The 27,529-nt window shown below is 46.7% G+C and overlaps 3 protein-coding genes and 1 long non-coding RNA gene across 5 annotated transcripts in view; 2 read left to right on the top strand and 2 right to left on the bottom strand.

Annotated features, from left to right (window-relative positions):
- The window catches only part of LARP4 (La ribonucleoprotein 4), a 45,847-nt gene extending 41,284 nt beyond the window's left edge, over positions 1-4,563 (bottom strand). For both annotated transcript variants that reach the window (XM_048831512.2, XM_048831513.2), the window contains exon 1: positions 4,376-4,563. In XM_048831512.2, coding sequence (XP_048687469.1) covers positions 4,376-4,393 — 18 coding nt within the window. In that variant the 5' untranslated portion in view covers positions 4,394-4,563. The remainder of the gene's footprint in view (positions 1-4,375) is intronic.
- A 39-nt stretch (positions 4,564-4,602) lies between these two features.
- On the top strand, positions 4,603-13,832 carry LOC142069698 (uncharacterized). The gene is made up of 7 exons (XM_075121742.1): positions 4,603-5,505; positions 8,266-8,481; positions 9,149-9,371; positions 11,231-11,407; positions 11,828-13,589; positions 13,702-13,709; positions 13,822-13,832. Exons 2-7 carry the CDS (start codon positions 8,287-8,289, stop codon positions 13,830-13,832), a joined length of 2,376 nt encoding a protein of 791 aa, XP_074977843.1. The 5' UTR covers positions 4,603-5,505; positions 8,266-8,286.
- FAM186A (family with sequence similarity 186 member A) lies at positions 13,769-24,551 on the top strand. The gene is made up of 5 exons (XM_048832302.2): positions 13,769-15,053; positions 16,279-16,471; positions 17,824-18,002; positions 18,697-18,885; positions 24,419-24,551. The coding sequence occupies exons 1-5, from the start codon at positions 13,861-13,863 to the stop codon at positions 24,459-24,461; spliced, it is 1,797 nt and encodes a 598-aa protein (XP_048688259.2). The 5' UTR covers positions 13,769-13,860; the 3' UTR covers positions 24,462-24,551.
- On the bottom strand, positions 21,022-21,661 carry LOC142069685 (uncharacterized). The gene is made up of 2 exons (XR_012665636.1): positions 21,578-21,661; positions 21,022-21,392 (listed from the first exon to the last, which is right to left on the bottom strand). It is a non-coding gene; the product is annotated as an uncharacterized LOC142069685 (long non-coding RNA).
- Positions 24,552-27,529: the final 2,978 nt, after the last annotated feature.

Below are 27,529 nucleotides of genomic sequence, written 5' to 3'. Positions count from 1 at the left end.
TGCTCAGAAATAACTAGCTCCTCACCTATAAATTTCACTTTTTTACCTTGTCGTCAGCTACAGGTGTAGACAGCTGTTCACAACTTTAAACAGTTTTAATTATCAGCCTGTGGATTTAAAAAACCAACTCTGCAAAATAAGCAAAAAATGGGGGTGTGAAACTAAATCAAAGCACTATGGCTCTGTGGTAAGATCATTTTTCCAAAGTGATTCAAACAATATTCATTCCAAAACTTAAATGGCTTTCTTCAAGAAAGCTAGGGGGTCCCCCAGTCCTTTAAACATTCTTAACCACAGTACAAATTTAACTACTCATCTGAAATATTAACAAAACTACCATATTATACATTAAAAATACAGGTTTCAGAGGAACAGCCGTGTTAGTCTGTATTCGCAAAAAGAAAAGGAGTACTTGTGGCACCTTAGAGACTAACGAATTTATTTGAGCATGAGCTTTCGTGAGCTACAGCTCACTTCATCAGATGTTTACCGTGGAAACTGCAGCAGACTTTATATACACACAGAGAATATGAAACAATACCTCCTCCCACCCCACTGTCCTGCTGGTAATAGCTTATCTAAAGTGATCAACAGGTGGGCCATTTCCAGCACAAATCCAGGTTTTCTCACCCTCCACCCCCCACACAAATTCACTCTCCTGCTGGTGCTAGCCCATCCAAAGTGACAACTCTTTGCATAATCAAGTCGGGCTATTTCCTGCATAGATCAAGATTAAAAATACATGACCTGTTAATTAACCTCAGGTCAATTATTCCCAACCCTAGTATGTTCAGTTCTATAATTAACATGAACATAGAAATCACAGACCAGTAGGACTGCAAGGGACCTTGATAGATCATCTAGTCCAGTCCCCTGCACTGAGACAGGACTAATTATTATCAGACCATCCCTGAAAGGTGTTTGTCTAATCTGCTCTCAAAACCCTCCAATGATGGAGATTCCAAATTTGGTCCAGTGCTTAACTACCCTTACAGTTAGGAAGCATTTCCTAAGATCTAAAATAAATCTCCCTTGCCACAATTTAAGCCCATTACTTCTTGTCCTATCTTCAGTGGTTAAGGAGAACAGTTTATCACCCTCCTCTTTATAACAACCTTTTATGTACCTGAAGACCGTTATGTCCCCCCTCAATCTTCTTTTCCCCAGCCTTAAGCCCATTTTTTTCCAAACTTTCCTCATAGGTCATGTTTTCAAGATCTTTAACCATTTTTGTTGCTATCCTCTGGACTCTCTCAAATTTGTCCAAATCTTTCCTGAAACGTGGTGCTCATCAGACTTATCAGGGCTGAATAGAGTGGATGACTGACTTCTGGTGTCTTGCTTATAACACTCTTGCTAATATATTCCAGAATAATATTTGATTCTCTCCTCCCCCCAACAGTATTACATTTAATATGAATCAGTCTGATCTACTATAACCTCCAGATCCTTTTTTGCAGTATTCCTTCCTAGAATCATTTCCCATTTTGTATTTGTGCAATTGATTATTCCTTTCCAAGTGCAGTACTTTGAATTTAATTCTATTTATGTCACACCACTTCTCCAGTTTGTCAAGATCATTTTGAATTCTAATCCTGTCCTCTAAAGAGCTTGTAACCCCTACCAGTATGGTATCACCAGCAAACTTTAGAAGTGTATTCTCTCCATTACCAAACCATTTATGAAGATATTGAATAGAACCAGACCCAAGACAGATCCCTGTGGGAACCCACTCAATATGCCCTTTCATCTTGGCTGTGAACCTCTGATAACTACCGAGTACAGTTTTCAAACCAATTCCACACCCAACAGATAGCAGGTTCATCTAGGCCAGTGCTTCTCAAGCTATCTGATGTGCGGGACTGACAATTTTCCCCCCCAATGTGCACACAAACTGGCAGCCGATGACTCGCGGACCGGCACTGGTCCACGGACCACCATTTTGAGGAGCACTGATCTAGGCTACATTTCTCTAGTTTGTTTATGAGACTGTCATGTGAGATAGTATCAAAAGCCTTACTGAAGTCAAGATATAGCACATCTACTGGTTCCCCCCATTCACAAGGCTTGTTACTCTGTGAAGTAAGGATATTAGGTTGGTTTGACATGATTTGTTCTTAACTGTTACTTATCACCATATTGTCTTTTAGGTGTTTATAAAGTGATTGACAATTATGTTGATTTGCCTCACAGTAAATTAAGTCAAATCAATTTGGAACATTTAAACAAAAAGTGCACTACAGACTATGAAATCTAAACAACGGAATTAAGTTTCACTAAAGTGATGCGGAAAGTGTTTTTTAAACATATTGAACATAAGAATGGCCATACTGGGTCATACCAAAGGTCCATCAAGCCCAGTATCCTGTCCTCTGACAGTGGCCAATGGCAGGTGCTGCAAACGGAATGAACAGACAGGTTATCATCAAGTAATCCATGCCCTGTCACACAATCCCAGCTTCTGACAAACAGAGGCTAGGGACACCATCCCTGCCCATCCTGGCTAATAGCCATTGATGGACCTATCTTCCATGAATCTATTTAGCTCCCTTTTGAACCCCGTTATAGTACTGGCCTTCACAACACCCTCTGGCAAGGAGTTCCTATTCTTTCAGTAATAGTAGATGAGAGATCATTTGGATCTAACAGGTAGCACATCCAAATAAACAATCAAAGGACTTCCAACACAGCCAAGGGTGAAGAAACACTTTACCTAAAAGTGTTGGTCTAATTTATTTGCTGGTGCAATAACGAAGCAGTCTACCTTGTCCATCAAGGCTACAAACCACAATAAAAACAACTAAAAAAAAAACAACAAACATAGCTGTAAGTTTTCAGATTCAAAATAAGTGTTCCTTAATGTGCCATGTGTATTTAGGTTCAAAGTACAGAAGCACTATACACTTGTATATACTAGGTTTAGTTGATGAAAATATATAGTCTTTGAGTTTACCAAAAAATGCACTGCTTCCATTTTTTTCAATTCAGTTTACTTAACTGAAAAACTAACCACAGCAGCTGAATTAAGGAAGACCAGGAAGTCCATTGAAACAAGGAAGCAGCCAGTTTCTTAGCTGCAATTAACTACATTGCTGACTTTATGCAATCTTCAGAAAAATTAGCAAGAGTGCAAGTCCAAGAGTACAAATTCTAATCTTAAAGAGAGTTAATAGTTTATATAGAGAGTAGAAAAGGGATAGTGTTTTCTTCTTTTGTGGAGAATTAAAAGTTTCCCATATGTTACTTTACAAAGGCACTTCCACAATTCCTTTAGTCTTCAAAATGCTTTGAATACATTAGAGAAAGAGAGAGAAGATCTGATTAAAAAAATAAATGTTTCAAATTGATATGGTTTAATAAGAACTCATTACAGCAAAATATGCAAGCAATTAAGAGATCCTGCTAGATTTGATTCTCTTTCTTCACATCTGATGAAGTGAGCTGTAGCTCACGAAAGCTCATGCTCAAATAAATTGGTTAGCCTCTAAGGTGCCACAAGTCCTCCTTTTCTTTTTGAAAATTTCTCACCACAGTTGCCTTACAACCTGTAAGATACAATCCTTCCTCATTGAAAAGAGACTCTATTTATGGGCACGGTTAGCCAGTGCCAAGTTGCTAAGTTGCAGCTTTGCTAGTTTGACGTTTATACAATGCAAAGAACAATATGCTCTGGAATCTACTCAAAGCATTAGCCAGGCAGAGAAAGCAACGGATCAGCTGATTATATTGCACGAATGCCACGGCAGCCTCTGCTTTAAATAAAAATTAAAAAAAAAAGGGGGGGGGGAGAAACGAACGCGAAAAAAAGATCTACGAGATTTTAAAATTAAAAAAAACCTCCCGGTGGTTTCTCTCGCCCACCCCCCACCGTATAACCTTCACACGCGCCGCGCCATGCACCAAGCAGCCACCAGAGCAACTTTTACGAAAGGTCAATGCGGTGCCTTTCACGGCTTCCCCCCTCCCCCGCCCCGCGTTCCCTCTCTGGAGCAGGCCACCGAGGGCCGGGCCCCTGACTGAACCTCCCGGGGACGAGGTTTTCTTAACCCGCCGCCCCATCGCCGCCCCCTCCCCCCATCGTTCACCTTCGCTCTCAAACCGCCGCTCTCACCTCGACCCCCCCGCTCCTGTCACCCCCCAGAGCCCCGCGTGCGGCCTCCCGCCCCCTCCCCACTCACCCTCCTCGAGGGGACTCCACAACCCCTTCCCCCGGGCCGGATCTGCTGTGTCAGGCCCGACCCCTCCCCCCGGGCCCGGCCGGCTCAGCCGCGGCAGCAGCGTGCGCGGCCTGGAAAGTCACATGGCCCCGCAACGCGGCCGGGCCGGGCCGGGCCGGGCCCGCCGCCGCCGGGCCCCCTCCGGGCCCCCTCCTCACCTCCACGAAGAGCAGCATCCTCCTTCTCCCGCCTCCCCCCGAGGCCAGCGGGCCTGGGATCCCGGCTCCGACGGCTCCCCGCTCCCAGGCAGGCTCCGGCAGCGCCAGCGATAAGGGCACTCGGGCTCCGCCTCCGGCTGCTGCCGCCAGCCAGGGCCCGGGCCCCCGCCCCTTCCAGATCCTCCGCCTCTCCCCGGCCGCCAGCGCCTCTGCCGGGTCACCCCCGAGAAGTCCTTCCGGGGTCATCGGAGGCCGTTCGCAGAAACTAGCCGGGGTCCTATTGGGAACGTACTATTGCCTGGGGTGGGGGACACCAATCTAGGGGAATGAACCATTCTGCCTGGTATGGGACGAGGTGTCCGAGGGGGCGTACCATTCTCTGCGCTAATGGGATTGTTGTTCAGAGGCATGTACCAATCTCGGAGCGGGGGGGGGGATCAGTTGGAGTGGTCCTCTCCTTGTTTGTCTGTTGGGGGGAACGTGCCATTTTCGGTGCAGTGGGGGTGCACGGGGAATGTACCATTGCCATTGGGCCACCTCAGGCTGTGCTCAGCACAGACCCATGGTGCAGCATCCGAACAGGGTGACCTCACGTCAAGGCTGCCTAGAGCAATCAGAGGGCGCCAAAGTGGGATAATGCCCCATTGAGACGCCATCATGGCCCCACAGCATGCTGAGCCCTGAGGCTCTGGAACTGGATTTCAAGTATCACCAACCACAAGCCTTCAAAACCATGAGACTGAATTAAAAACAATACACCTGGGGCTCTTCTGGTTCACGTTTGCCCGTTTTTCTCCACAACCATGAGACAAAGGCCGAGAGTCTCACAATAATCTCGAGACTCCAGGATCTGAGGCTTCAAGAAGATTACCAAATATTGTGATACCTGTAACAAGTCACAAGAGTTACAAGACTGCATCACATCCAGATCTTGCTGAGCCTCAACCAGAGCAATGAGATGGCAAGAAAGCTGGGTCATGTTGTGCTCAAACATCACTCTGACCCACAAGATGCTGCAATGTGGCTCTGTTTCACAGGCCCCAACGGACATTTTGTCACCCTTTCTATCAGAGACAGAGGAACTGCCCCCCACCCTCAGGAGGAGAAAATTAATCTACCCAGAATAACAGGTAACTTGTGAAAAAGACCAACATGAATCTCCAATTCTGAAAGAAATAGACTCACTCAGACTAAGGTCTTTGGGGCAGGGGCCTACTTTTTGTTATATGTTCATGGGTATAATTGAGGAGCGGGCATTGCTCCCCCAACTCCAAGCTTCGGGCAGGCACAGAATTTACATACGCATGCACCTCACCACATGCAGCCTCATTGGCCTGACTGGAGCTGCCCCCCATATATAGAAGTCAAACTATGCCTGTGTATATGCTTATATATCACCTAGCATCATGGGGATCTCTGATCCATCAATACAAATAATTTGTAATAAACACTCACTCATACACACGCTTGCACACACATACACACACTCAGTTATCTCTCCTGTCTATTTTGGGATCGTTCTATACTGCCACTGATCATCTTAATATCTGAGTGCCTTCCACATAAAATCAGTACTAAACTGAAATCCCCAGTGCATTTTGTGAAGACTCAGGCATTTCACCCTTTATGGGGTCAAAGCTCAGGGTAGTGTTTATTAATTAAATTTTATTAATTTGCTTTTTTTTGTGATGTGGAGGTTGGGGTTTTTGGGTAGAAGAGGGTGACCATTAGTATAAGCAGTACTAGTTGAAATTTTGTAATACTTTTTTTTTCCCCAAAAAAATTGCCTTTTTTCAAAACCTTACATTTTCTTGAACAATTTTTCTTTGTTTCCTTTAAAAAAAACTTTGAAGACAAAACACTTAGTCTGTTTTTATTTTATCATTTTTCTTTTTTTTCTCAAACTTTCTCTCCCTTTTTCCCTCCCTTTTTCAGTGGCAAAATACGAAAAGGGGGGGGAGTAAAAGGGAGGGAAAAGGGGAAAGAATGTTGGAGGAAGAAAAACTGAAAACAAACCCCAAGATGTAAAACAAACATTTGTGAAAAACTTTTAATATTCAAAAAATTGTTGATTTTTTAAAATCACACAATGAAAACTTCAACAAAATTATGTACATTTTTGTCCAGCCCTCAGCAAAGCCAACTTCTAATCAAGGCATTCAGGAAGATACTCCCTAAGGCAAGTTATACCAGAGCTATGCATTTTAGGACTCATGCACCTATCTCTGAGTATCTGGTATTGGCCACTATCGGAGACAGGATACTGCAGTAGGTGGACTCCTGATCTTGTCTGGCAATTTGTAGGTTCCTAATGCTCTTTTCCCATAACTCATAGGAGGCGATCAGAGGCCTGTATTCCAAGGATTATCTGCTTTCCCCAGTCACACACCATAAGGTGGCAAAGAGCTTTAATTCTTTGTACTTGTAGAGGATAAGATCAAGAGCAGATACAGCTGAAACTTTGGAGTGGGAAATGGAATAATTCACCGTGTGGAGTCCTGAAAGTGGGTCGGGGAGAAGGAACAAATGCCAACATTTCAATTTAGAAAGACAAAGTTAGTGAGGTAAAATCTTACTGGACCAACTTCTGATGAAGTGAGCTGTAGCTCACGAAAGCTCATGCTCAAATAAATTGGTTAGTCTCTAAGGTGCCACAAGTACTCCTTTTCTTTTTGCGAATACAGACTAACACGGCTGTTCCTCTGAAACCAACTTCTGTTAGTGAGAGATACAAATTTTCAAGCTTACACAGAGCTCTTCAGGTCTGAAGAGCTCTGTGTAAGCACAAAAGCGTGTCTCTCTCACCAAGAGAAGTTGGTCCAATAAAAGATATTACATCACCCATCATGTCTCTCTAATATCTTGGGACCATCATAGCTACAACAACATTGCATACAACATTTCAATTTGCCAGCTTGGCAGGCAGTGAGTTCTGCTAAATAAAGAAAAATCTCCAATGCATACAAGAAGAATGATTTCCAGCCACAATATTGCACTGATAATCAAAGTATGGTCCACAGGCCACCTGTGATCACCTTTCCTGGTGGTCTGCAGACTGAAATATTTTATAGCCAAATGGTAGGAAATTGGGAGTTGGGAGGGGAAGTGAGTCCATGAAAAGCTTTTTCATAAATAGCCTTACAAAGCATTAAAAGCTTGAGCACCAGTTATGTTAGGGAATCCCTGCAGCTCCTCTTCAGGAATGGCTTCATTTGTAATTACTCTGACAAGCAATTCTATTTTTAAAATGTCCAGCACCACTAGAGACTTGTCCTTGCAAACACTCAGATGTGCCCCGCTGCGGACTACTTGTGCTTGCAGTATATAAATGATAGAAAGATTATTGGACAACTGCAGCTCTGAACTTTTGTAGTACAGCCAGCAATGTCACCTTCTACCAGAAAGCTGTACTGACTGGGATATAAGTGTTCTGTTCTAGCACCTTCTTGTTAAGCTAGGGTGACCAGATGTCCCGTTTTTATAGGGACACTCCCGTTTTTGAGGACTTTTTTTATATAGGTGCCTATTACCCCCCAACCCCCTGTCCCGTTTTTTCACAGTTGCTATCTGGTCACCCTATGTTAAGCACTCCTGTTGAAATCTCCCTAGGGGTTATTTAATTAGTAAATCCTGTTTGGTAGGTGTCTGTCTATGTACATTCCATTCACTGTGCCTGATGATTTCAGGATAGAATCACAGGAAGGGTTATTATGACATCACCCAGACAAATGGAATATTCTCATCTCTTGGTGACATGTCCATTTGCCCCTCTGATGTTGAGCTAACAGCCAGAGAAACTGGACCTCCAACTACACCTCTAGAACGAGGAAACTAAACAGGCTTACAATGTGATTCAGCTTGGAATTGTCAGAAGTTTATTCTTAATGCAGGAAAACTACCAGGTCCTAAACATGGCAGTGCAGGAATCATCATCTTCGTCATTGTCATCAGGAAGCTCATATGAATCTGAAACAAACTCAGAACCCGAGCCTGAAGCTGCAGCCTCTACATTGGAACTCACTATCAGTCCTCTCACTGAAATCCCCCCCTCAGTGAAGAACATACTGGACAAAATTGATGCTGCCCAGCTCAGCAGAGCGAGGAAGGTACATGTTGACACTGAGCACCTGATCTTTGGGGCAGCTGAATGCCTCCTGTGAGTAGGATGCAAGGGAGATTAGCCCTCTGTAGGAGAGGCACCAGAGATAGGTGGAGGTCTCAGATTTTATGCCCCATTAAATATTCCCATTAGGGGTCTTGAATTGCTTTCCATTTTTAGTGAACGGCTCATGTCCACTGCCAGTTGGCTTTGTCAGCAATTTGAGAAGCAGAATATTTGCTTCCTGATATTTGTCATTTAGAAATAAAGGGACACTATCCTGAGAAGTGTTAAGCACTCCCATTTGCAGTGCTGAGACCCACCCTAGCTAGGTTCTATTCCTAGCTCATCCTCTGTTATATGTTAGTTTAGCATCCAGATCTCCTAATTGAGATCTGAGCCTCATTGTACTAGGCAGCACATAATGAGAGGCAGCTCCTGCCTCAAAGAGTTTACAATCTGAATAGAGAAGTCAAACAAAAGGTGGGAGAAAGGAAGTATTATCTCACATAGAAATTAAGCGACTTGCCCAAGCTCAAACAAGGAGTCCGTGGCAGAATGAAACCTAGCTCTGCTGAATCCCAGTCCAGTGGATTTACTTACCTGGGCTTGAGCTCCTTGCATGCAGGGTGTTCTAGAAACAGTATTATTAAGACCCTATCCTCTCTCTTCAGGAGGTTTTTAAGCAACTGTTTGTAATTCTGGATAATGTGAACCGGGTATGTAACTGCTTCAAAGGGATGGACCCAGAGATAGAAGAACAGTTCTTCCTCTCCGGCACTTGGGCTGAGAGGAAACGGAGGGCACTTCTACTGGACAAAGTAGCCATCTTGCTCAAAGCCAGCACAGCTCAAGGGAAAGATTTAAAGTTCGTTCTGGAATCATTAAAAGAATGGGGTAAGTTAATGGAGACAGTTGGCCTCTGGGATGCTCCAAAGTACAGGTAGCTCTAGAGCCATACCCCTAAACTTTAGGGATGTCTGGAACCATGCTCTCCACCTGACCCCTATATCTCTATCATGGGGTCAGTCAAAAACCTGGATCCAAAAGCCTCTGAACTTTGGGGAAGTTTTGAGCTGGATTCCAACTTCATAGTTTGATCCCATTGTGATGTTTGGGTGATCACCCAGGCTGGTAAGGGATGCAGTCACCACCTTCCATTATAACCTTGGGGTGCTTTAATGCTGTGCTGCTATGGCTCAGATCCCAGACACCAGTAGCTTGCTCGCAAGCACAAAGTCTTACCCTGGCTTTCACTGGCCTCCTCCTTCCTTGGTAACACCAATAGTTCTTATAGGCCTAGGTGTCCCCAAATCCATTCCTTTCCCCAGACAGTCTGATTTTCCCCCTCTAGTTTGTGACCCCCAAAGGCATGAAACTAGCCTCCCAATTATCATCTCACTTTGCCAGATGCACTCCTCACAGTTTGCACACCCGAGAACTGCTTGGGTAAAAACAAACAAATTGTTTATTTAATAGAAAAACCACAAAGATGAAATAGTAAGGGAGAGCCAACATATACAAGTTACACAGTAAATAAACATAAAGACACAGCTTCAGATGTCTTCTATATTAGTTAAAATCTTTTTTCTAATACAAGTTACCTATCGCCTTTAAACAGTTTCCCAGCGTACCTCCTAACTGTGGGATGCAGTGTTTCACAGACAGGTTCCCACTTGGAGGCGGTCCCTCAGTTTCTGGATGAAAACATCAGCTTCAAGACTCGTTTAAAAAAATATATATTTACCCTTTTCTTTTTTCTCTCAGACTATGGTGATTCCTGGTTATTCAGACTAGGGAAATTCCCAGTTGTCTCAATGTCTTTCCATTAACTTTAATGGTCTACCATTATCCTTTCCTGGGCTGGACAATGGATAGGTACTTGAAGCTGGTATAATGTAAGCAACTGTCTTGGGAGGTAGCCTATCCCTCCCTGATTGCTTCATCGCCCTGTTTTGAGGAGATGCTAAAGTTGCCCCACAGTTACAATTTACAATTTTCTGTGTATACACATACATACATTAATAATCATGGTCTATATACAGATCTCATAATGATCATCGAGTTCAGAACATTACAAGTTTATTCAAAACCTTACTTGGTATATTTTTATAGTACAATGACATATTCTGCAATCAGTTGATTGAACTGCTTATTTTGGGGGTTTAAACCTCTTGTTCTCCCTATAGGGTGTCTGGACCCCAGTTGTCACACCCATCTCTGCTCAAACCCTGCAGCTATATAGTGCGGGTTTTGATTTACAGGACCATCTTGAATTTAACCTTTAGAATACCAGGAATTAGGTGATTTGCCCTCATGGTTCTCCACAGAGGGATCTAAGATGAGTTATATTAGTTTTTAATACCTGTCACACTCTTTGTCCCCAAACATGATTCCCACCTCCTTCTCACCAACAAGGGGAGACACCCGCTTGCCCACCTCCTTAGCCCTCTCAGAGGCCCTTACTGAATGTCCTAAGACTCCATCTCACAGACTCCTGCTCCCTGCCTACCCTACAGCATTGCTGCCCCACCTCCCTATGTATTTTCCTGTGTTTGTGTGATATGTTACAATGTTCATCTGACCTCCTTGTGCAATTTTGAGACCTTTCTGTGACCACACCTGACTGTAGACATGTCACATATAAATTGCTAATCATCAGGTCAAGATCTTTTGTGTCATTTAATAAGGGTTTGATTTTCTGGAAGGTAATTAACGTGCACTTCATTCCCCTTTTTGTTTTGGCTCTTTTCAAGGTGAAATGTTGTCAGAAGGCAAAGAACAAGTCGGAGACACCCACACTGTCCAGTGGGTCAGTGATATGGAGACCAAGCTGCTGATCTCCCTTGATTATACAGAAGGATGTATAATGCAGCTATTCGATCTCTGCACAAGTCTTGTGGAACACAGGAGGAAAAAGAGGGGGAAATCAAGTATTTGTTTCAAACATCTTGGAATGAGAAAAGGGGGAAAATTAATATTTCTGATTAATTTGAAGGAACAACGATCTGATGCATATGCAGCCAGATTTTCAAAAGTGACCTTCAAGCATGAGGCATTTCAATATGCTTTCCAGCCTACTGTACATCTTTATTGAGAGCACCCCAAAGTGTTTTCCCAGTCAAAGGCAAACTAAGTAGACAAGCTAGATACAGAAAGGATTATTATCCCCATTTTAAATATGGGGGACTGAACAGTGAAGAATCTATCCTAATGTCACACAGAGAGTTAGTGACAGAGCCATAAATTGAACCCAGATCTTCTGAGTTTTATCTCAGAGCCTTAATCATAGGACCATCCTTCCTTTCATTATAGACCCTAATTCTTTCTCTTTGTGTGTCTAATTTTCCCAGTTGTTCCCAAAACCGGCATGTGGAGAGCATGGCGAGAGAAAGTTGCACAGAAACCTCAGGAAGCCCAGCCCTTGAGCCCTGAACAGATGTTAGAAGATGAATCTGTAATTTTCTCCAGGACTTCTGAGCTCCTTACCATGTTACAGGAATTTGTAGGGTCCACACTGTTTAACAAAGCAGAAGCTGTTGTTGTTAAATATATAGTGACAATGGTGGCCAATCTCACCAAAGCCTTCACTCTGCTAACCAAACAGTGCCGTGGCCTGCAAGCAAAGTATGATACCTTAGCATCCCAGGAGTCCAGGAAGCAGGAAGTTCAGTATGGGAACTTTCAAAAGGAAGTACAGATGCTTCATGAGAAAAAGGCATCTTTGGAGGCTCGAGTCCAAAGCATTGAAGACAAATACAAGATGCTTCTTGTAGCAAATGAGGCAATGCAAAAAGAACTGCACAAGGTGAAGAAAAATGCAGCAATAAAGATAGAACCATCTTTAAGAGACATGAAATTTGGGGCCAGGGCTTCTTTTGAAAGGAAATCCCAGGAAGATGATGATAATGATCTGAGTAGGAAAAAGGATGCGGTTCTGTCAGCTGAAAAGCTGTCATGGAAATCCCAGGCAGACCTTGGTAAATCCCCCTGTAGGAAAAGGGAGGCAAAGGTACCAGATAAAAAGCAGCTTCAGAGACCATTGGTAGAGAGAACAGAAGACACCAGTGACAAACAGGAAACAAAGCTTCTAGATAAAAAGCCAGCACTGAAAGCCTCAATAGAGAGAGGTGAAGACATCAGTGACAAACAGAACGTCCCGGTAGAGAGAACTCAAGACACTGTTGGCAAATGGGATGCAGTCATCCCAGTGGAAAAACAAGAAGAGACTTCAGGAGACCTGGCTGGAAGACGGCATGAACAACCTCTGGACAGTGAGCAAACAGAGGCTGCTGACAAATGGGATGTGAGCCTCCTGGGTGGAACCCAAGAAGTTGTTGAAGATGTCACTGGTGAATGGCATGAGATGCTGCCAGAGGAACATGAGCTCAAGGCTGACAGTGAAGAAGAAATTGAAAGGCTCCCATCCCCAACAGAGCTCCCATACCAAGGGATCTCTAGGAAAGGGAAGCAGAGGAGGAAGAAGGAAAGCCTGTATACTGAGGAGACACATACAGAAATGCCTCAGAGCCCAATCAGCAGAAGCAAGCTGGAACCATCCACTGCACTGTATGGGTTTAATTCAGCTATCCTGGCTTATCTGGAGCAGAAGATGGAGAAGCTATGGAAGTGTCCCTCTCCCGGGAAGAGACAAGCAGAGAGGATGCTGCCCAAGGACCCAGAAGCCCAAAGGCTCTACATGGCCTTGGAGAGGAAACTGGAAGAATGCTTCTCAAAAATGAAGATAAAATATTCCAGCAGCTTAGAGGAACAGAAGCTTCCAAGGAGCCTGGAGCTGACTGAAGGGCATGATGAGGAGGCAAAGCTGAGTGACCCTGACAGTCTCTTTTTGGAGTCCAAAGTTCCTGTGATCTCACGAGGGGGACTCCCTGCAGCCCTGTGGAAGGACCCTAACGTCTCAGCACATTTTCAGTTTCCCAAGCAATGGCAGGAGGAGGCGCAGGAGCCATGGCAGGGGGAGGCGCAGGAGCAATGGCAGGGGGAGGCTCAGGAGCAGTGGCAGGGGGAGGCGCAGGAGCCATGGCAGGAGGAGGCGCAGGAGCAGTGGCAGGGGGAGGCGCAGGAGCAGTGGCAGGGGGAGGCGCAGGAGCCATGGCAGGAGGAGGCGCAGGAGCAGTGGCAGGGGGAGGCGCAGGAGCAGTGGCAGGGGGAGGCGCAGGAGCAGTGGCAGGGGGAGGCGCAGGAGCAATGGCAGGGGGAGGCTCAGGAGCAGTGGCAGGGGGAGGCGCAGGAGCAGTGGCAGGGGGAGGCGCAGGAGCAGTGGCAGGGGGAGGCGCAGGAGCAATGGCAGGGGGAGGCGCAGGAGCAATGGCAGGGGGAGGCGCAGGAATGGTTTAAGAAGATACAGAAGGAGCAGCAATGTCAGATGCAGTCACCACAGCCTGAGGAGCAGCTCCAGCAGCAGCTGCAAGGGGTAAAGGAGAAGGTGGAGGTGGAGCAGCTGGAGGAGGAGCAGCTGCAGCAGGAAGAGCATCAGTTTGAGGAGCTGCAGCCACAGCAGGAGCCATGGCAGGAAGGGCAGAAAGAGCGGCAGGAAGAGAAGCAAAAGCAGTGGAAGAAGTGGCTGGAGGAACAAGCAGAGGAGCAGAGGCTGTGGCGGCAGCAGCAGCGGGCGCAGCAGGAGGAGCAGCAGAGGCTGAGGCAGCAGCAGCAGGAGGAGCAGCAGAGGCTGTGGCGGCAGCAGGAGGAGCAGCAGAGGCTGAGGCAGCAGCAGCAGGAGGAGCAGCAGAGGCTGTGGCGGCAGCAGCGGGCGCAGCAGGAGGAGCAGCGGAGGCTGAGGCAGCAGCAGGAGCAGCAGAGGCTGAGGCAGCAGCAGCAGGAGGAGGTGCAGAGGCTGTGGCAGCAGCAGGAGAAAGAGCGTGAGGCGCAGGCGAGGCACTGGCAGCAGCAGGTGGAGGAGCACGAGGAGCAGCGGCAGCTGTGGCAGCAGGAGCAGGCGGAACATGACCTTCAGCGGAGGCAGTGGCAGCAGCAGGAGGCGAAGCAGCAGGAGCAGGAGAGGCTATGGCAGCAACAGTGGCAGGAGCAGCTGCAGCAGTTGCATGAACAGCAAGAGTTGCAGCAAAAGCAGACGCAGCAGGAGCAGTATCTGACCCCATGGCCTAAAACAGTTCCCAGGAGCAGAGAGCCTGGGACCCTGGAACACTCGACAAAACAGATCCCGCGAAGGCCCAGGAGAGAGACTGCAAAGGAAGAGGTCCTACTGTACGAATATTTCCAGCCTTCTGCCCAGCAAATGGTTCCTACTCAGAGCAAAGTATCCCTGCACTCTCAAGCTCAGTCTACTGAGGAGACCAGCTGGCTCCCCACTCTGGCTCAGAAGACCAAAGGGAAGAGCTTGGTGCCCTCCAGCCTGTCAGAGAAGCGGTACTGGGTGGATGTGGAGGCTCAGAGGGAGAATTTGGTGCTGCTAGGCCAGGCAACCCAAGAGTGCAGACTACCCCCACACCTGCACATGCAGGCGAAGGAAGTTATCATTGAGACCCTGCACATTGATGTTGAGAGGCTGGCTCTCCTCTTCCACAAATACATCTCCTTCTGTCACCTCCACCATGTCAGGTACCAATATATGCAGACTTCTGGTATCCACATGGGGCCAAATCCTTGCTAAGGACCTGCTCCTGCTGCCATCAAAGCCAGTGTGAGACTGTCCATTGAGTTCAATGGGAGCAGGACTTTGCTCAGTCTTTACACAGGCAAAATTCCTATTGAAGCCAATGGAACAAATCCTGAGGTGCTTACTAAGGCCTTACTCAGACCACAGGCCTTGTAGTAGCTGGGGAATAAGTAAGGTGCAGACACACCTAGTTCGTGTCCCCTCCCTTCCCTGACATGCCACACACACAAACACACCCTGGAATTTCCCTCCACTGGGGGCTCTTGTGAAAAGGCTCAAATAGCGTCTTGCACAAGAGTATTCTCCAAAGGACAGCTGTCTCTTTGTTTGGCTGTTCCTCAGGGCAACCAGGATGGGGTCCAGTGGATCAGATCCTGAGTGGTGCTGATCATGTGTAGCACCCATTAAAGTCTGCTTCTATTGAGCTCAGTGGTCAAACTCTCACTGATCTCATCAGAACAGGATTGTGCAAAGTCTGCTCAGCATCTCTCAGGATTTGGCCCTAGCTCAGCAATAGACCATTTCCTTTACTTCTATGGCAGTTCTGGGTGGTTGGTGCCTCTTGGGATTTGTCCCTAAATCAATCAGATTAACCTATCAACTCTATATTTTTGGGGGGGGGTTGGAAGATAAAGGCTTAAAGCAGCACAAAGGAAACTCCACATGGTCTCATCACCTAGTGATATGAGTGGGGTTTCCATGCTCCGAAATATCAGCGCTGAGATCCATTGTACAGATCTGACAGAAAAACCTGGCCTCAAAATTACAGATGGGTCAAAGCCAGAACAATTTATCCTACCCCCAACCATGAATTTTAGGAAAAAAGGTAGTGATGAACTCAAGCCACAGCCGTTGGGTTTGGATTTCAAACACCCCAAAGGTCTTGGATCCAGGGTTGTGGTCTGGACCATCTCTAATTAAAAGAGATGCAAACGAGGTACTGCAATACCTAGAAATTAAGATGATAGGGCATTAGAAAAACAAAGATGGCTGGATGTATGGCTAGACAGAACCCTAAACCCCAAAGCACCCCTCAGTTTGCATATCCGTCCCACTCCCCTGCCAACACAACACACACCAAACTATGTAAATAAGTTGTTTGGTTTCTCTTCTGCTGTGGAGAAGAAACATTTCTCACAATTTAATTCCTTTTCTTTCTATTCCAAGACAAACCTTAATGTCCCGATTGGAAGCTGCCAGAGCTGTAAATGATGGTGCTGAGGTCCGGAACTTGTACACATATGTGGAGAGGGTGGATGCTTACCGGGAAAAGGTGCTACAGTGCTGGGTGGCCAAGCAGAAAACAGCAGAGCGGGCACGTCAACGCTGCCTTGGCAAGATGATTTCCTTGTTTGCCCAGGTGAGCTTTTGGGGTGAAGTTCTCTTCTTGGTTCCCACAGATGATCCTGCTAACGTCATTGGCATAACCAAGAGAAGAGTGTGTCCCTTGGTTTTTATTGGTCACTTTTGTTTCTAAAATCAGAAATATCCAATGGGATAACAAGACAGAAAAACAGCGTGTATGGGGCTAGGGTGAAATTTCCCCCTGTGCAGAAATGCCAGCACAAGGCCTAGGCCCAAGGCCCAAAGAGCATAAGTGGGACTTAAGTAGTGCATCAGCCTTGCTCTGGCTGTCTGCACAGGAGTAGATGTCACCTTTACTGATATTTCCCATCTATTCTTGAATCCTAGTCTTCCAGGGAGTGGGAAGGGTGTTGAGGATCAACTGTGGTTGCAAAGAAGAGGGATAGTCCAGAGATTAGGGTACTAGTTTAGGACTTGGTTCAAGTCCCTTCTCGGCCACAAACTTCGTGGGTGACCTTGGGCAAGTCACTTAGCGTCGCTGTGCCTCAGATACCCATCTGCAAATGGGATAATAACCACCGCACAGGGGTGCTCAGAGGACGAATACATTAAAGATTGTTAGGTGCTCAGGTACTATGGTAATGGAGGCCAGATAAATACTTTGCCTTCAATTGAAAGGAGCTGGAGAAAGGCAAAATGTTACTGTGGCCGATACTGAGTAGCATGCTAACTGCCTGTAGCCTCCAGAAAAGCCAACAGGAGTTGTGGGTGCTTGGCAGCTTTCTGGGATTTGAAATAATTAATAAATTCCTGTAAAAAAATTTAAAGTGCCACCTTCTCCTCTTTTAAATCCCTCCATAAAACCTACCACTGCCATGATGCCTAAACATCACTGTCACCTGGCATTGGTTAGGCAAGGGGCGAACTGAGGCTTCTGTTTTTATTTTATGCTAACCTTTGTTTTGTTGTTCCCTCATCCCATCAGATCCTCTCCCCACCCCATTTGTCTGCTGTGTTCACCTGTTACATCCTAACATCTAGATTGTGAGCTCTCTGGGGCAGGATCTGTCTCTTTGCTATACTTGCCTATAATTACTATAATATCTCTACTATTGTTTTACTAATGATTACGAACTCCAATCCTTATGTTTCAGAGTAGCAGCCGTGTTAGTCTTTATTATGTTCTTACTCAAACAAACTTCTACTGGCCAAGGATTTAGATATTATTATTATTTATTATTACCAGTGAACAGATTAATTGAACCAGATTCTCCTCTCCCCATACCCAGTTTTACCCATTGTAGCCCTTTTGATTTCAGTCAGGTTATTTCTGAATGTGTGTGAGAGAAGGGAAAGGGGAAGCACTGGCAGCAGGAGGACAGCTCCTTTTCTTTATTGTTCCATTAGCTCCGCCTGAGCTCTGAACTCCACCTCAGCAGCCCATCCCCACTCATGATCAAAGCAGTGGATGAAATGAAGAAGGAGTTCCCGTCCTCAGCCCATGCCAGATCCAAATCCCCTGGCTATCCAAGCCCCCTGGCAAGTGTGAAGAAAGTCAGAGACTTTATGCATCCAGCTGGAGTCAGGTATATGGGGGTCTGGAAATGTTCAAGGCAGCCCTTATTAACACACCCTGCCTTGCTACAGCCCCAAATAGTGATCTGATGCTCAGGTCCTCGTTGTGGGCCTGATCCTGTGAGGTGCTTGTTGCCTCTTCTAAGAGGCTGAGCACCTACAGCTCTCACTGACTTTTGAGGGTGCTCAACTTCTATCAGGATCAAGCCCCGAGAGCCTCAGCATTCCATTTGGCCTCTCCCCCTTTTCACTGTCTCACTCTTTCAAGACCTCCAGCCAGAGTAAGACATACTCTGTGTTCCCATCTTGGCTGTTTCAGCTTTTTCCCTTCCTCTCTGTACTTGCTCTGTGGCTAAGCAGAGGACTTCAGTCTCTAGGGCTGCCAACCACCATTTGAAGCCCAATCCTGCTGAGCACCCTCAATTGCTACTGAGCCAAGTCCTGTCATTGACTCAAGCAAACTCCCTTTGGAGTCTAATCCTGAGAGGCACTTCTCACCTCCATCTCCCACTGAAGTCCTTTGAACACTGGGTCACTTATGTAGGTGCTTAAATATGGGCTTAAATGCCTAGCTTTAGCACTTGTTTGTACATTCTGGGATGAGTCAGGACCCCAGGGCTTGGCCCATCATGTGACCCTGTTAATAGGTTTGTAGCTGAGTAGTTTTTATTGCTTGCAAATGACTGTGTTCTTGTGCTCCTGCAGTGAGCAGCTTTGTGACCAGATAGAGTCAGTATGGAGGACCGATGTCATCTCTCACAGTTTTCCTGTCGTTCCAAAACCCCCTGTGTCACTACTCTGGTCCCAGGCTGGTGGCTTCCCAGATATCCCTAGGTTTCTGGAACTGGATGTGAGCTCAGTTAGGAGCAAACCCTTTAGGACTCTACAGACACGGTAAGCAGCCTTACATTTTATTTTACCTTAGTCTGCAGGAGGAACCATGTTATAATTATATGACTGTGTCAATCTCTAATTCCCTCTTTCCAAAGATCTCACCAAGCTTTGCAAATATTAAAGAGTTAAACTTCCGGGTGAGTTAGGGAAACATCTGTATTCCCATTTTACAGATGGGCAAAATGAGGCACAGAGGAAAAAGCAAGTCAGTATCAGAGCCTGAAATAGAACCCAGCTCTTGTGACTCCCATCCAGGTGCTCTAACCATGAGACCATCCTACACCTCTCTACATGCTGAATGGGATTTCTTTTTTGACTGAAGCCACCCTGTCTCTTTGGTTTTATGCTGCAGAAAGAGCTGTATTTGAGCAGGGGATGGGCAAAGGAAGGTGAGAGAGGGCCTGTGGGGAAGAGGAGGGAGGCAGGATGCAAATGTGCTATGCGTGGAGGCCAAGAGGAAGGCCAAAATATTATTTTCAGACACAACATTAGAGATGTAAGAGTCTCCTTGATACTTGCACATGGATACACGTATCAGAGTAACCAGGAGTAATAGGTGCACACTGAGCAAACAAATACCTTAGCATTACATATTAATAACAGCCCAGCTAGCTCCCCACCACATGGGCTTTGTATCCACCTCCCATCCACACCACACTGCTTGTGTTCCCCCACAGCCAGATGTCGCTCTGCCCTGCTAGGTTGGTGTGTGTGTTTCTCACGCTTGCCAAAAGCTTTGGCAGAGTGCTGATGTTTCCTTCTTCCAGGAACTTCTTAGAATTTCTGCAACAGCCTGTTGCTGCAGGTTCACATGCTGCTGGTCCTGGCTCCTGCTGGTGGTGCTCAAAGCTACCTGAGCAGGGGACAAGGCTCATTCCTGTGAATGTGGGAGGAGGACCCCAAAATGTGATGAATTGCCACATTTTTTTAACTGAGAAAGGCAAGCCATTTGTTCCCCATGACCCTCAAGATCTAAAAAGTTTGCATGGATTAAAATGACCAGCTATGCCAGAGGTGGGCAAACTAGGCCCGCAGGCCCTTCCTGCCCGGCCCCTGAGCTCTGGCCTGGGAGGTGATCCCCCAGCCCCTCCCTCACTGTTCCCCCTCCCGTGCAGCCTCAGCTCACTGCGCCGGCGAAGTGCTCTGGGCAGGGGGGTTGCGAGCTCCCGGGGCAATGCAGCTGCACAGCCCAGCCTGACCCGGTGCTCTGTGCCATGCAGCTGCAGCACCGCCAGCCACTGGTGCTCAGGCAGGGTGGTAAGGGGGCAGGGAGTGGGGGGGGGATAGAGATCAGGGAAGTTCGAGGGGGTGGTCAGGGGCCAGGGTTGTGGATAGGGGTCGGGGTGGTCAGAGGGCGGGAAACAAGGAGATTGAATGGGGACAGGGGTCCTGGGAGGGCAGTCAGAGGCAGGGATAAGGGGTGGTTGGATGGGGCAGGGGTCCCGGGGGGCAGTCAGGAATGAGAGGAGGGGTTGGATGGGGTGGTGGGGGGCAATCAGGGGCGGGGGGGTCTGGGGGCGGTCAGGGGACAGGGAGCAGGGGGTGCTGGATGGGGCAGAAGTCCCAGGGGAGCCGTCAGGGGGCGAGAAGCAGAGCGGGTTGGATAGGGATCAGGGACCGGGCCACACCTGGCTGTTTGGCTCCATACAATTTTGGAAACCCAATGTGGCCCGCAGGCCAAAAAGTTTGCCTGCTCCTGAGCTATGCTCATGCAAATCCAGACAGTTGTGGGGCTCTGGGCTCCAGAACTGTCTCCTCTACAGCCAACCTGGCCTCTCTGTCTCCTTCTGTCCGGTCAGTGCCACTTTGGCTTCCATGGCACTTCTGCCCCTCCCCATAGCAAGCCAAAGACCACAGGGCAAACCCCTAAGCCTAGGCAATGATAAAAAACCCTTTCCGTGCTCACAGGCAGGTAGAGATGCTCACTGAATCCAGGGCTGAGGCAGCAGATGATATGGGGTGAAAATGTGACCCTTATCTCTCATGATTTGTGCTCACATTGCTGCCACCTTTGTCTGCACTAGAGAGTTGAGTTAATCTCCCTTCCTGTCTCTCTTCATGAGTGGCCTGTAGGTGTCACTGTTTAGTCACAACAGCACTCAAAGCATCCTTGTGTTCAGAATGACACTGCCTGCATTGAATTTGTATCCCCAGCCTTTAAGCTTGTTTAATTGCTACACACACACATGCATGGAATCTCATTACATTTACTCATTTAAACTGATCTGGATTCAAGGATGCAGGGGAGTTGAGTGGGAAGAACCTCCGGAAGAGAACAGCAGAACTGGGTTCACCTTCTCCAAGATTCACTGAGTGCCTTTTATCCAAGCATTGTTTACAAACCATTTGGTGACAGTACCCATAGAATCCAGTCACCGAGGAGGGCAGCAGTCAGGCTGTGCAGCATCAGGTGCGGGGCTTGGGAAATGTTTGGGAAACCCTGACTCTTGTGAAAAGTGCTGTGGGATCTTCCTGGCCCTACTCCGTTGAACATTTTTATCAATAACCTGAAAGAAAACATTAAATCATCACTGATTGCAGATTACACCAAAATTGGGGGAGTGGTAAATAATGAAGGGGACAGGTCACTGATACAGAGTGATCAAGCTGGGCTCAAGCAAACAATATGCCTTTTAATATGGCTAAATGTAAATGTATACATGTAGGAACAAAGAACGTAGGCCATACTTACAGGATGAAGGACTCTATCCTGAGAAGCAGTGACTCTGAAAAAGATTTGGGGTTCGTAGTGGAGATGATCAGCTGAACATGAGCTTCCAGTGCGACTCTGTGGCCAAAAGAGCTAATGTGCTCATTGGGTGCATAACCAGGGCACTCTCAAGTGGCAGTAAACAGGTTATTTTGCCTCTATACATGGCATTGGTATGACCACTGCTGGAATACTGTGTTCAGTTCTGGTGCCAGCAATACAAGAGGATGTTGATAAATTGGAGTGGGTTTAGAGAAGTGTCACAAGAGTTATTAAAGGATTAGAAAACATGCTTTATAGTGATAGACTCCAGGAACTCAATCTGTTTAGCTTAACAAAGAGAAGGTTAAGAGGTGACTTGATCACATTCTATAAGTACCTACGTGGGGAACAAATATTTCATAATTGGCTCTTCAGTCTGTCAGAGAAATTTATAAAAAGTTCCAGTGGTTGGAAGTTGAAGCTAGATAAAGTCAGACTGGAAATAAACTGTAAATTTTTAACAGTCAAAGTAATTGAAACAATTTACGAATGCTTGTGATGGACTCTCCATCACTGATAATTTTTCAATCAAGACTAGATGTTCTTCTAAGAGATATGCTGCAGAAATTATTTTGGGGCAGTTCTCTGGCCTGTGTTATACAGGAGATCAGACTAGATGACCAAAATGGTCCCTTTTGGCCTTGGAATCTATGGATCTATAACGTCCACACAGACAGGCAGTATCCATAGATTCAAGGCTTCCTCTGAAAGCTCCACACATAGTAAAGAGTATGATAGCCAGGTCCCCTGCCTTGGAAGGGCCCTGCAGAGTCCTTTGGTGTTGGAATCCATCGTTCTAGTTATTTCAGTATTGACGCTCATACTACAAAGCCTGTGGATAAACCTTCTGAGGGTAATGAGACTACCAGTCTGGTGGGACTGGGAATGACTCTTACCAGCTGCAAGAAGCAAACACAGTAGAAAAACAGATATGCCCAGCTCTCACTGACATTCTGCATACCCAGCTGGAGGGGCAGGGGGAAGTGGTGCTTCTTAGGTGGGTTTTACAGGGCAAGAAGTCTGAGGCTTTTCTCCTGTAGAAGTTCACACACTGGTAGAGCAGGAAAGGATTGCACAAACTGGAGGGCAAACTGGGAGGGACTGAGGAGTTATTTGGGATCCAGTGGGTTTTGTGCTGGTGAAAGATGCAGATTTGTAGCTCCGGAGGCTGAATAGGCATGTTAGGACCAGGTTACTTACACACACACACATCCTCCTGTCCTGCCCCTCAGTGCTCAGCCTGTCTGTGAATGTTGCCTGCAATTATCATAAATTCTCAGTGGGGTCAGGACCTGAGTTACAGTAAGTTGAGTAATCAAAATCCATTTGAGAGATTAGGTTCCTGCACAGGCTGCAGGCTCCAGCTGGCACAGTCCAGTGGAAGTTTCACTGACCAGTGTCTCTAAGACATGTGCATAAGAATGAGAGAGAAGCACATTTAAGTGGCATAAAAACAGCACAAGAAATTATAGCAAAATATGCAGCCCACATAAAATGTTACCATCTGTGGGCTCTGTCATGGCATCCGGTAGACACCAAGGAGATTTCTGATTGAGTGTGACCTTAGATAGTCAAGGTGGGTGAGGTAATATCTTTTCTTGGACCAACTTCTATTGATGAAAGAGTCAAGCTTTCAAGCTACACAGAGCTCTTCTTCAAGTCTGGGGAAGGTACTAAATGTGCAAGCTAAATACAAGATTGAACAGATAGTTTAGTATAAGTAGTTAACACATGTTCTAAGGGACCATTTCCGATGAACTGTAAGATTTGGCTCTGTGAGATTAAAATACCTTTCAGAGCTTGATTTGCTGTGACATTCGAGGTGTGTCTATACAGCCTGCAGCAGTGAGCCTCCCAGCCCAGGTCTCATGCTAGCACTCATAAAAAAGCTCTGTAGACAACAGTACTTTGAAGTTGTGGCTCAGGCTCTGAAGCTCACCTCTCTCCTAGCTCCTGCCCAAGCCACAGTTTCAAAGCACTCTCTATTTTGAGCCCCTTTAGCCCATGTCTGTTGACTTGGGCTGGGAGGCTTGCTTCCACAGGCTGTGTAGACATATCCTCAGTGATGCTGTGTATCTAATGGCTACAGCCTGGGATCAGGATCCTGTTCTATGTTCTCATTTACTCTGCACACCAGATGTAATAAGGCTTATCACTTTTCATCTTCAAGGCGCTTTGCAAACATTAACCTATTAATCCTCACACACACACCCCCGTATGGTAGTTAAGGATTATCCCCGTTTTACAGATCTGTCTTTATCCACAAAATCTGTTCATGAATTTCTAGTGCACCCCTTACCACAGTGTCAAGGTATCAAAATAATGAAGAAACAGAGTCAAGAGAGGTTACAGCCTGATTTTCAGAAATGCTGAGCACCCGTAACTCCAGCTGAAACTGCCGGTGCTCAGCATTTCTGAAAATCAACCCTTAAGTATCTAAGGGGGTTGATGTCAGCACTAGGATTAGAAGTCACCCTCTCCTAACTTCCAGGCCTGCTCTCTGACCATTAGACCATCCCATACTATTTAAAGGGCTGACCCTGTAAGGCGCCGAGTGTTCTTAGCACCCAAATAAATCAGTGGGTGTTGCACTTAATCAGCACATTGCCGGATTGGTCCTTTTGTTTGTAGATATCAGTCACTAATGTCCCTAGTTCTTACATACGTACAACCCCATTGACTTTAGATGCAGCAGGTGTGCAAGTCTGGGCTCTGCATAGCTATTAAATCATTAGTATTTTGTAACAATAAGCCTGTCTTTTTTTTTTTTTTTTTTTTTAGAGTCCAGAACCTTCCCAGATGGAAAACATATGGACACAAGTAAAAACCCGTGTAAATATAGGATAGTCCAGATGCAGTTTAATGCACAACAGAAATTTATGTAGAAAGCAAATAAAGTTTATTTTTGTGTTTATTTCATGGCCATGTGCCTTTACTGTAAAGCCTGCAATTTATGTTCCAGTCTGTTGAGTCTGGGATTGTCAAAGGCTCCTAAGGGAGTTTCACTGAAATCTCAACTTCTGTTGAACTCCAGTCCTTCCACTGAATTTCTGTTCCTGTTCAGGAATGTGCCCCTCCATCCCCCTGGGCCTTCTCTTGTTAGCTGAATAAGGGGCAGCAACAGAAACAATTGCACCTTCTGCTCGTGTGTGTTACAGAGCAAAATTCATGTGCCCTATATACTGAAATCAAGAGGTTATATAGTGAAAGGGACTGAATGGCAAAGTGAAAAGCTGTTCTTTTCAGGCAAGCATTAGCTTGATATGGATTTGGGCTGGACTATGGCAAGCTTTATCTCATTTTGGTGGGCTGAGGTGACTGATAAGGGGAGGAGTTCTGACCTCCTAGCCCTGCTTGGCCACTCTATCAGAGTTGCAATAATTTGCATAGAGGTGTGGGATTGTGTCATGTATTCCTTAGTATAGAGGACCTGGAACAATAGCATCTTCAGATCATTCTGACTATTGCGCTGGGGAAGTATGGAGATAAGGCTCGTGACATACGTGTTTGAACCAAAAGCAAAATCTTTCACAGTCATCAGAACCGAGTGACTTAGGCCACCCATAGCTTTTTCAGCACCCCCCACATTCATTTTGCAAGAGAAAACTCCACCTCAAAGGAGCACTGGAGGCAGAGCATCAGGAATTTGCTTCCAAAAGAGGCCAAAAGTTAAATACTGCAACTACCAGGCACTCTGACAAATGCAAATTACTAATAACTACTGTAGTCAGGAGGCCTGGAGTAGCTGAGATGGGATCAAGATAAATTACTGCTGGGTGTGAGATAGAATCACACTCCCAGCAGCCCTGAAGTTTTGGCAGCTCCCAGACACAATGGGAAATGCATCCCTCCCAACCCTGCAGCTATTCATGTACAGCCCTTTTCCTCATATTTCACATCTGTTCCGCCTACACCTGCGAAGTGCAGCCAAGCTCTGACATCTGGGCTGCAAGCTCTTCCAGGAGTCTCTCCCCATCTTAAACCATGCAGTTGAGTCTAACGTGGGTCGCTTGCGAGCTGAGGTTCCAGATGTGTTCTCCCTGCCTCTGATGAGAAGCTCAGGTACATGGACTAAGAGTGCAGTATAAATACCTCCACAGAAGGGCAGCTTATACAGCCTCTCCTGTTGGATGAAATATCAGATCTACTCAAGCATGTAAAAAGAAAAGGAGAACTTGTGGCACCTTAGAGACTAACCAATTTATTTGAGCATAAGCTTCATCCGATGAAGTGAGCTGTAGCTCACGAAAGCTCATGCTCAAATAAATTGGTTAGTCTCTAAGGTGCCACAAGTCCTCCTTTTCTTTTTGCGAATACAGACTAACATGGCTGCTACTCTGAAACCTGTCAAGCATGTAAGTGGCTTTGGGACAGGGACTGTTTGTTATGTGTGTGTGCAGCACCGAGCTGTACAGGGGCCTCGAGATGTTACTGCAACATAAATAACAGTCTGCGATGTGGGTTTGTGCCTAGCAGCCCCGAGATGAGGTAAGACCTGATAGCTGCACTCCTTTAGCTGCAGTGGTCAGGTCCATTGTTCTTGGAACAGAAGGGTCCGAGTTCTGTCCCCGATCACACCTGTGGGATGCCTGTAGCCACGCTGTGCAGTATGACTGACATGACGTAGCCTGCACCGTGCACCGGAGAGCATTGTCTCTCCTCATCCCCCACTCAGTTGTGTGTGCTAGTGTAACCAATTAAGCAGCTAGAGCTTCTCTGGTGAACACAAGACAAGCATGGAGCTGTTGGCTGTTAGAGGTATGGGAGGCAGTGGACACTGGATGTCTCCGCCTGGTATATGGGTACAATTCCCAGAAAAGGCTAGCGTCCACAAGCCTATCAGAAACATCTGGCTTGAAATCTCATTTTAAGGCAGGAAATTAATTTGGATGTTAAGCCATTTCCTTTCATCTCCATAGAGAGCAACTCTGGTGGCATGACCGCTGGAGAGCAGTATCTGGGAAATGCTGATTTTCATTAAATTGCAGCGAGGAGAGAAAGAGGTCATGGAAAATCCAGGGATGCCCTCACTGCCCACAATGCAACTTAATGAAAAGGAGTGGGAGCAATTTACAGCCAACACTTCTTATTGCTCTTACCTCACCTTTAAATTCTCCTTTTTCCAGGTTCTTACATGAGACCCTGTCACGGACTCACAGATCGTTCCCACTCTTGGCCCCGTGCGGACCACGGGGGGTGCCCCTTTCAGTGAGACAGCCCTTCTCCCAGGGGTCCACTCTCTCTCGGAGTTAAGCCCCTCCACCTCCTGAAGCTGCACCTCTCTGAGCCTTAGCACACCTTTTTCTTGTGATGGGCCTCCTCCACTCTCTCTCGGAGTTAAGCCCCTCCACCTCCTGAAGCTGCACCTCTCTGAGCCTTAGCACACCTTTTTCTTGTGATGGGCCTCCTCAGGGAGTCCACTCGCGCTGGACCCCCAGGGCCTCCACCCTCCCACCCCCCCCCGAAGGGGATGATGCAAACCTGTTCTCTAGACCAGAGTGACTCTCAGCCAGCGTAAAACAGGAGGGTTTAGTTGAACACAGCACAGGAAACTCTCAGGGCCTCAGGCCTGGCCTCCCTCAGCACAGCACATCCAAGTCTCCCCTGCATCCAGGTGGGCTCTGCCTACTCCCTCTCTTCAGCCCAGACACCCCCCCCCCCTGCTTCCCAGCTGGGCATCTGATATCACCGGCCCCAAGCCCGCTTCTGTCCATTGTCTTCTCTCCAGGTAAACAGGGTCGTAAACAGGGTCACCTGGGCCCCCTCTCCTCTCTTCGCAGCGCATTGTCCTCCCACTGGCCAGAACTGGCTGTGACTCCTGAGCTGGGCCTCTGGGTCACCAGTCGCTGGGGTCTCCATTCTCCATGCCAGTGGTTGGGGTCCCAAGTTCGC

The sequence above is a fragment of the Caretta caretta genome, chromosome 20 (genome assembly GCF_965140235.1).
Source record: "Caretta caretta isolate rCarCar2 chromosome 20, rCarCar1.hap1, whole genome shotgun sequence".
NCBI classification, from domain to species: Eukaryota; Metazoa; Chordata; order Testudines; family Cheloniidae; genus Caretta; species Caretta caretta.
Note: the sequence above shows the minus strand (reverse complement) of the source record. Positions and strands in the feature narration are given on the sequence as shown.